Below are 10404 nucleotides of genomic sequence, written 5' to 3' on the forward strand. Positions count from 1 at the left end.
ATACCTGAGTGTCTTAACCTGCCAAATGCTTAGACACATACTTGTCTTCAAGAAGATAGGTAGTGCCATTGAAATGAATGGGGCTTCTCGTGCTTGCGGTGAAGCACGTATCTATGTACTTGAGAAGCGAGGTCCTGTCTGGCTTCATCTTTGTTGTATTTCCTTTCCGATACCTCTCTCCAGACCGATGGGCTGATCCTTTTCTTCATAAGTGGGATTATTCAGGTGGTATTGAAAATACTTGAGCATGAAGATAGTGAGGCAGTGAATGGCAAGGCTTTCCCGACATTTTACAGCGTAGCATCTACACGGTGAGAACAATCTAGATGTAGCAAAAAGTCGGTAGCTAGAGCCCACAGTGTATGTGAACAAAAATGTCTGCAAGTGCAATGTTCCCTCCAAATTGTGAAGCATTATGTGGTTGCCTTGTTTAATGATTAATTATTTACTATTTGCTTATGTGGATTAATACCGTTTATTTCATTTGAGTCAGCTGGAGAATGAGCACAAATATGCTGTTTTAAATCTGCCAATCGGAAGGCATTTGCAAATACATCAAACTCTGCTCTCTTATTATACTTTAATATTAGACACAAAGTCTTAGGGTTAATATTTCTGAAGATGGAACTTCTTTCCCACAGTATCATTCAGTCCTCTGCAGAAGTGATTTACAGATACTGTGTACAGTTTTATTTGTGTTTTGTATTATTTATTTATTTTTAAAGAAAAATCATCCTTTATTATTCATTTTAAGGGTTTAGCAGAGATTATATAATTCTACCAGGTTTTATAGTCTGTCTTAATGGGGTTTTAATTATGGTTAGCCAGGTAGCTCAACCAGTAACCCTGTTGGGGTCCTTTATCTTGCACACTGTGCAACCCTGCTGAAGCCAGAAGAGCGGCACTGAGCACAAGATGGGATGTGGAAGAGCAGATCAGACCTCTTGTGTGATGGTCTGTTTAATTTTCTGGGGAAGAATAGCTGCATTAATTTGTAACTAATTTTATTTATTAATATATTTTGTTAGTAATGTGTCTCAGCATTGAGTTCTTTTGCAGGCAGATTCCCTCTGAGTCCCAGATAGCTCTTTGGATTACATTACATTGTATTGTTTGTCTTTGTCTATTTTCTTGGCTGAATTCAACTGATGTCTGTGCATTTTCTCATACAAGGCTACGAAAAATCTCGAAGCTTAAACAACATAGCTGGCTTGACAGGCAATGCTCTGCGACTGTCTCCAGTAACATCACCCTACAGCTCACCTTGTCCTCTAAGGCGCTCTCGGTCTCCCATCCCTTCCATCTTGTAAACCAGATGGCATCAATCGGCTACATAGTATTAATTCAAATACTGTTTACCACATATGGGAAATAAATGTAGCATTAACTATAGGCTCCACAAATATGGTATAACTCCTGCATGATATAACTGTCAGTAGTAAGAAATGCCCCTTGGGTAGCTGAAGATTTCTATCTTGGTTACCTAAGGTAGCGCTTCTCCTTTTATCTACGATATTGTCCTACTTTCCTGTGGCAATAAAAGGACAGGTAGTGGATGCCGTTGGCCAGTATATTCAATAAATAAGTGTATTTTCAGGGAGATCTACTTAAAATAACGTGCTTCCAACTAATTATCAGTCACTCCATTGAACCTCCATTTCTTGTGACTCTAATCCATTCTGAAGATGTCTGGAATCGTGTCTTGGTTGCGCACAATGTGACTTGGGTCTGCTCATTTGCATGGACCATCCTGTCTCCATCACCTGACAAGCAGTGTTGCCGATTGTGGAGACCACAGAAGGCTCTGGATGTGTGTTCTCGCATTGTACCATCCTGCTGAAATGAAAGCACTGATAAACCGGTCTGCATGTGGGATTGTTTTTCTTTGTTTAACATTTTCCTTTATTTTTTAATGATCTACTTGTTTATAAATGGCTTTACTTTGTGATTAACTTACTTTGGTACTGGATTGCTGTATCAGAGTTCTGAATGTCTCCGGTTGTTTGCACACAGATAACTGCAAAGAGGTTGTCATTACTGGTTACACGCAAGCAGAAGCCAGATCTCTTTCTTAATGGCTTGGGGAAGGCACAAAACATGCAAGAAAGGTAAACGCCATCCAGACTTGCAATTTTAAGCTAGCAAGTGCTGCTTGGTACTGTAGTCATTTCTCTACTCCAGGGTTCTTCAACATTTTCAGAGGCTGAGTACCAAGTAAAATTGAGACCATTATTGGGGGCTTTTTTGTACCACTGTAAGAGGGTTTTAGTTTTCAAGTTGGGTTTTTGACCAGCCTTATACCTCTGGCTCATGAGCTTCAAAAATTTCCTCAGTCAATGTTTTCTGAGGTGCTTTGTCCTATATGTTGTTTGTCTGTCTGTTTTGCAACCTGTCTACTGTATTCTCCATCTGTCTCCATAAAGCACAGAGATACTGTTAAAATGCCCCCCTCTTTTAAGGTTAACTAAGGATGTTTTTCTCCTTTTCTCTTTTTTTCATATGGACTATACTGATGTGTATAGATACAAATATATGTATTTTTCAAGTGCAAGTTAGTATCATCTAGACTAATTCACATGAGCACTCTGAAGATTTTTTGAGTGGGGTTTAGTAGTGGCTTTACAGTACTGACCGGTTGCCTATTGCATCAATCTTCCTCCTAGCAACCAGCGTTCATTACAGTTTTGAAACTGTATCTCCTCTAGTGGCTTTTTCATTCAATATTAACCTCTGTTTATGCAACAGGACAAATGCAATGGCAGATTTTATGTTCTGGGCTGGTGAGGAAAAATTACCCTAAACTGCAGAGTTTTAGGACTACACGGGGAAGACCGTAACAACCCAAATCTTAAGGGATCCTTGAGATTGTTGAATAATCCCTGATTGTCATGTTTTATTTTTTGTTAGGAAAAGAAATATAACTTATTGTTGATCATGTGACATGTTCTTCTGTATATAGCCTAGCCCAATAGCATGACCTGCATGTCAGAGTTCTTGTACAATAATGTATTTATCAAAGTATACATTTCTGATATTTAGAGATGTACATTGATTTAGTTTTGGTAAAATATTGTCAATAGAGAGATTAACTGCAAACAGCTTTTAGCAAAGGAATTAATATTATATCTGGTGCTGCTGTTATATTAACTACAGTGTTGTACAGAATTTATCATGGATTTTTGACTGCTGAAAAAGGGACAATGGAATTTAGCCATACCAAGGACTGTACTGGAAAGAGACTGCTGCTGCTGAATGGGCCCTGATAAACAACTCACGCCTTGAGGAGGTCACTGAGACTTTACACGGGAAGTAGAGCTTGTTAAAGAAGATTAAAGACTGCTCGTAATTACTGCTGCCAGAGGAAGGGGTGACTAGTCACTGTTGATGAGTCAGCTGTAAATAAAACATGTGTGCATGGAATATCAGTTTTTATCTATATCAAGGAAAGCTGAATTCAAGTCATCATTGCTAAGGCTCCATGCAAAGACCCACACCCCTGTGTGTATTATTCCTGGTTCCTGCAGTAAATTGTGCTGTGGATCATACAAAGACACACACTTAATAATGATAGTGATGTAAACTGCATCTGTCTTGACTTCTGTCATAATAATGGTATATTTTGCAAAGGTCACCAATACGAACAGAGTAGGTTTGCATAAGTCCTTGCTTTCTCAGTTTGCCATGACCTATATTTGTATGAATTCTAGTGTACATGCCAAGTCTTAAATTTACTTTTCACTTTGATAATAGAAATATGACTGCAGACAAACATCACTGACTTTGTTCACAGCACACAGTCTTCTTTCATTGTTACCTCAAAGTATAAGTATTATGAAAAATAAAATTCTGGCAGCAAGACTATTTTGGGTTTGTTTTGTGTTTTTTGTTTTTTTTTTTTTTAATTCAGTGTTGCAAACCCAACATCAATAAGTATAAAAGTTGTATTAAAATTATATCCTACAAATGTATATTTTACATAAAAGAGATATTCTTTGATCAGTTACTTTCTGTGATTTTTGTGGTAAATGGATCTAGTCTATTCTATGTTTATGAGGCATTGTAGTGCTACGATGTGGTAATTATGTTCTTTCCATCCTATTCAGTGGGAAATTCTCCAGAATCTGTTTTGTCACCCTGGTGTCCCAATTGTAGGGACCTGTCCCAGTTGTGAAACTCTGTATCGTGGAACTTCTGTGAACATGTCAAGGTGCATGCACAATCCTGGTGAAAACCAGTGGAAATGTAATACCTGAATTGGAGAATAAAAGGCAAAAGACCTGGGGAGGAATTTGGAACATATCTTCTGAAGTGGCTCATGCGCTTTCTTTAGCTGTATCGGTCCCCTGCCTGCCACTGGCCATCCCAATTCTCAAACCAGTTTTCTGGGGTTCTTGAGGAGCTAATTCAAAGAGTAGCATGAGCTGGGTTCCAAAGAAATTTAAAATCTTCCTTCTTGTTAATGACCCCACGCCTTGTGTGGAAGTTGTGATTGGGCTAGATATTATCAGAGTCAAGGCAGTTTTATTGCATCCTCGTGTGAAGTCACCCTAAAAAGGAGGTGATAAATGGTTACTTAAAACTTCTAATCCAATACTGTATTTGAGGCAACCAGTGAAATCCCTGAATACGAACGGAGTGTCTGAGAGGGGTGAGGGAGCTAGTACAGCTGTACACATGATCTGAGAGACTATTACCACAGTATTTTGGAAAAGGTGCTGGAATGTAAGAAAGATTCCAGAAAACAGGATCAAGAGGTGTTCAAGTTTTGGAAAATGTGTTATAGAGACATACCACGAAAGCTCAATGTGCTGAGTTTGCCCAAAGGTTAAGAATTGACTGGACTGTGACCTGTGAGCAGTACCCACGTGAGGAAGAGGTGTGGTGGTTAGCCAGGACAAGGCTCACAGCCAGCTCCAGTCAGGCAGCTCTGATGTCTGCCCCCAGGCACCAGTGAGGAGCCCCAGGTGGGATGCAGACAAGGTGGTGAATTGTGTTGGGCAAGACCGTAGAAAACACTGACAGCCAGATGGTGCCTGATATCTTCTACTGTCTCTGGATGATAAGGAGCTTAAACCTGGATGGACCTCCACTGACACAGGACCTTGAGTCCAGAATATCCTGACTGCAGCTACTTGGTTTTCCCCTAGAGAAGCAAGCCCATGTTTAAATGTTTTCTTTTAAAACACACCTGGAAGACAAGCTGATGGTGAGTCCGCTGACTATTCGTGTGTCTTGGGACTACAACCCAAATCTGACTGTTCTAAGAGGAAGTGTTGGCTCAACCAGCAGCCCTCAAAGACTGCCCCCCGTTCATCCCCTGCTTCTGGGCTCAAGAAGGAGTGAGTGGGACGTAGGCCACCAACATTTGTCTTTCTCACACTGAGGAAGGCTTTGAACCTAGACTTTGCTCTTCAGTGTAATGCAGTTCTTATGTCTCAGATACTATGTAAAGGATGGACAGCACATTTGCATTCACTTCTTTTGGCCATCCTTCAAAAATAAGTAGGTACAACGATCTTTTGTAAAGGGAGTCCTCAATGTGATGTGCTGATGCAGAGCAGATCTATCCAGGCCTCCAGAGGCCTTCAGCCCTGCAGGAGGAAGACTTTTGCTGGAGAAAGGAGTTCTAGGTCAAGCAGGAGGATGTTGTGTGTGTATGGGTATCCAGTGGATCAAATACTCACCAAGGGGCAGCTGAGGGAATTTCTGGGCCTGCTTTAGGAGGCCAAAAACTCATTTAATCCTTGTATAAGTAAGACTTGAGGGTTAGAAGTCAAAACTAGGTAGAGTTAAACAAGCAATGGGTTTAGAAGTAATGCACCCATTAAGATAATTTACAAGCTGTTGCTTGTTTGACTTTTAAAGTTGTAAAATCAAAATGTCCAAAATTAGCATCTTTTTGAAAGATAAGCCAGTGCAACAGCAGGGTTGGTGCAGAGGTCAAAAGCTGTGACGTATTTTGCAGATGAGCAGATTATGGGACCTTCAGATTTTGAACACAGTTATTGTTCTTATGGGGCCTCATTCAGCATGGAGAAAACATTGCATTCCAGCAAACATTGAGACACTGTATTACGAGTGTTATAGGTGCGTACTGTAAACTGGTTCCAGAATTGCTGAGAAGCATGCGGCTAATGATAATTAATATTATGCTGTGTGTTGGGGGCTTTTTCATGTGTGAAACAATTACCATTCCTAAAATTCCTCTTACAAAAGATCCAGATTAAATTAAAACTGTTAAAAACTGTGGAAGCCTCTGTTCAGATGGGTTACAGAAAACTAGAGGGGGAAGGGACCAATCTGACATGAGCAAACTTGCCAACATATTTAATGTGAAGAGATGAATTTTAAGAGTCATGAATGAATTAAACTATATGAAAGAGGAGGGCATTTTATCATCAGAATAAATCACGCCGAAGTCAGATAAAGGAAATTGGAATGGAAAACTGCTACTAGATAGAGAAAATGAATATATTAATATGCTGTATTACAAGCAGTGGCTTGAACAATTCCATAATAGAGCCTTTGAATACTAACCGAGTGAGAAGAAATTACCAAAAAAACTGCAAAGGTCTCTATCAAGTTAAAGTTATAGGAAATATTAATATTTTCATAATACATTATTTTCCCCTAGGAAATACTTGTCATTTATTTAATTTCTAAAGAGACAAGTTATTTTAAATAATGTTGGTTTTTAAAGTCGAAACTTGGCTCATGAGCAGATACTGAGATCTTAGTGTTGGGTGTTGGGTACCTAGCTGGTGTGCCATAACCAGCATTTCCCTCTGAACTGAATCATAGAATTGTAGGGGTTGGAAGGGACCTTCATAGATCATCTAGTCCAACCCCCTGCCAAAGTAGGTTCACCTAGAGCAGGCTGGACAGGAATGCATCTAGATGGGTTTTGAATATCTCCAGAGAAGGAGACTCCACAACCTCCCTGGGCAGCCTGAATATCCCTGGGACATGTTGAAATGGCAGAGGTGTCTGATTCCTGGTCCTAGAGATGCAGGTCTGTCACACGCCGGCTCCATGGGAGCTCCGAGGTGGGCTCCAGCCAGGTGTGAGCAGTGCAGAGCTCCTGGCTCCACGGCACAGCCTGTGGAAGCACCCCGAGCTGCGGTCAATATGTGCCTTCTCATTGCCTTCTGCCAAAATACTCGTGCTTCTTCCACCCTCTGCAACCTCCTCCCCAAAACCCAGCCTTCTGTCGCTTGCATTTTTCTCTCATGAGCATGTTGATGAACAGCTGACAGATTTCAGATTCATACTTTCACAGCTTTGCATTCACAGATGGCAATATTCTAGCATATTTAAAAAAAAGAAATCGGAGGTGGACACTTTTTGAAAATTTGGCACCAAAATGTTATGCCTTTCATTTAACATCTCCTGTATTATTTTCACGTGGAAGACTAGAGATCAGTTTAAAACCAGGGCCACAGATAGGTCATACCGAAGCTTTCAGGATGTCTTCATTTTATATTCTGTATCTGGTTAGAGCATCACTGCATTTTACTATCACATGAGGCTCTCCGTTTTCGCTGCAGATGGGATTTGGAGATAAGATGCTAGGGCAAGTCAGAGAGTACTATTTTAAGTTAAATGCTTTCTCTGTAGAATGGTTGTGCCTCCTATAGGACTGTAAATATGAATTGTAATATGAAGAAAAAGCTACTGCTTGGGAAATACTGAGGCTGTAATAGATGGCTGTAATCCATCTTTGTCTTGCAGAATGGTACAGGCACCCTTTCTTTAAAACATGGAAAGCAGACGATTTCATGACAGCCTCCTCAGACCTGCATAAGATAATGAACTACCAAAATAAGAAAGTGGAAGGTGTTTCCTTTGACCTTAAGATAGCTTATTTGCAAAAGCAGCAAGATCAGATTTATTTAAGAAGCTTCGCCTTTGCAGTGAAACAATGCAAAACTCCATCAATCTGAAGAATAGTAAACCGTAGCCACATTATCCTATTAGGCTGATGCTAAATATAGAATGGATTTTCAGTTTCTTACAGGGATTTCCTTGCTTTGTGACTAAATACAGCACCAGGGTTTTGTGAAAATCTTATTTTCTTCATGCTTATGACTGTTAGTACAATGCAGTGTTTGGCGCACTGAAAGTCTTAAAACGATGCCATTTTTTAGTAGTACTTTTTGCATTTTGCCGGCATGAAAAATCAGGTTTCTTCTGAACTGAAACAGTGGAGAGGGGAGTAGAGGGAGCACTGAAGGACACGGTTTTCTTGAACTCTTGAGGGAATCCGCTGCATGTAACTGCGACCACACAGAAATAAAAATAGGCAGCTTTCCCTATGTCAGTGTCTTGACATTGACTGTAACTTTTCCAGTTCTGAAACTCCTCTTCATAGTTTTGGTTGGAAATGACAGCAATAAAATTTATTTAGTTACTGCTGTTTATATCCTCTGCTTAACCCTTGGTAAGTTTGCTTAAAATCTGTGAATAATGGAGCAATTATAGAGCTTAACAGCACTAGGACTGAGCTCAGAGAAGAACTTACGTGTGAACTTAATAGGTCCATCTGTAATTATTGAAGAGTTTTCTCGGTAGAGGACATTACCTGAACAAGATCCCAGTGTGAAATGGCCTCACCGAAATTAATGGCAAAACTGTCCTTGGCTTACTTAAGCAAGACAAGGTCTCAGGAGGCAACTGGACATTTCCAGGACATTTATCACCAACATCTTAGTATTCAAACATATTTCAGCTGAAATAATAACAGTAGTAGTAATAATAATAGTAATAGTGATGATGATGATGTGATTTATTGCGGTGGTCACTGATTCTGGTTTGAGTACAAGTATCCATAAGGATATGCAGCTGCAGCTTTTATCTGTGCCCCATTCCCCTTTTCTCCATCCTCCACCGGCTGTTGCAGCTGCAGCAGAAGGGCCCGTGCAAGTGCCGGGGGCTTCACATTGAAACTGGAAGGTCCAGCCTCCCCACCGGTGCAGGGGTGAGGAGTAGAAGGCGATTGTCACCTCCGCATCCAACTCACCCACAGGGTGCGTGGTGACGCCTCTGTCCCATGCATGCCTGGTGCCTTCTCCAAGCAAACCACTTCTCTTTCTCCAGAGCCACTACACAAAGTGATTTTACCCATATCTTAGATATACCTCTTTCAGTATGGATCAAGTATCTCTGTGAGAGCCTGTAGACAGAAAAAGGACCCGTCTCCTTCCTGGCATGGGAGCAGAGGCTCAGTGCAGAGGCAACATGTCCCTGCTCCAGCACCTGCTTCTCCTGGTGCTTTACTCGCTCTTGCAGATGTGCAGTACCAAGGCTACTTCATGAACATTTCCCCTCCACTGCCCCAGAAGTAGTTTCTTTTTCAGCACTTTTCTCGGAAGAGGACGGAGTGTGCAGTCAGAGCCTGCCTGGGTGGGAGGTGGCTCGTGCTCAGGTGTACGTGGGACTGACATGTCCCCACACTGACGCCCAAGATTCCTTCTCTTTTTTTTTGTTGCAAGAAATACATCTCTGACTGAAACCATCCTGAAACCATCAGGTGTACTTCAAAAACACTTCTTGGAAGAGCATTTGGCTATCTGAGAAGCTGTAAGCAGAGTTCATGTTATGTGTTTGTTTTTTTTTTATCCTTCTGCAATTCCTGAATCCACTATCTGGATTATACCCCTTGTTTTCTTTGCACATACCTTCACTACTCTCTGCGTTCTGCAGCTTTCCTAGCTTCAGTCCTGCCCATCCTGTATTCAGGACTTACCCACATGCCTCCTTTGTCTGCCTTTTCATTACAGCAAAGCTGGAGCCTGCACAAGAGCTGCTGGGAAGGGGAAAGGTAAGTGAATTTGGACCTCAGTCGCAAGGGTAGAGGAGTACAGGACTGAATCTCCTCATGAAGCTGACTAAAACTTGTTGGAGATGTTGCCTTATGCAGTTGGGTCCAGCCCAGCTTGGAATGAATTTGCAATTCTCTGCAGCTCCTTTTGTATGGCCACCACAGTTGGGAACATTAAATTTTGGAGCCACAAAGTGCTGTCTGAAAGCAGCACAGCTGTCAGTGAAGAGCAGTTTGCAACTGGAATATGGCCAGTGCCAGGGACACCGCAGAGGGACATGCCAAAAACCGGACAGAGATGATTGCTTAGAAATCAAATTCAGAAATTAGATTTTCCAACCACATATTCACTGAACTATTGATTTACCAATCAATATAATAGTACTGAGGAGAATGATTGGAGTGCTGAATATATCATAATTTATCAAAAATGACAAATACTGATGTGATTTTTTCTGCCCTTTTTTAAGGCTTACTGTAATACCAAATTTCCTTCCGACCTGAAGATAAATACAATGAAAATAGGTGCATTAGCTAAATTAATGTCAGGGAATAAACATCCCTTAAAGATAACTATAAGAATT

At 40.9% G+C, this 10404-nt stretch overlaps 1 protein-coding gene across 7 annotated transcripts in view; it reads left to right on the forward strand.

Annotated features, from left to right (window-relative positions):
• Positions 1 to 3263, forward strand: part of KCNC2 (potassium voltage-gated channel subfamily C member 2) — a 102608-nt gene extending 99345 nt beyond the window's left edge. For 4 of the 7 annotated variants that reach the window (XM_054216331.1, XM_054216359.1, XM_054216379.1 and 1 more), the window contains one exon: positions 1174 to 1310. In XM_054216331.1, coding sequence (XP_054072306.1) covers positions 1174 to 1310 — 137 coding nt within the window. Of the gene's footprint in view, positions 1 to 1173; positions 1311 to 2011; positions 2076 to 3153 lie in introns of those variants that run through there. The other 3 variants (XM_054216342.1, XM_054216369.1, XM_054216381.1) reach the window with 3 other exon arrangements.
• Positions 3264 to 10404: the final 7141 nt, after the last annotated feature.

The sequence above is a fragment of the Rissa tridactyla genome, chromosome 1 (assembly GCF_028500815.1).
Source record: "Rissa tridactyla isolate bRisTri1 chromosome 1, bRisTri1.patW.cur.20221130, whole genome shotgun sequence".
In the NCBI taxonomy this organism is placed as follows: domain Eukaryota; kingdom Metazoa; phylum Chordata; class Aves; order Charadriiformes; family Laridae; genus Rissa; species Rissa tridactyla.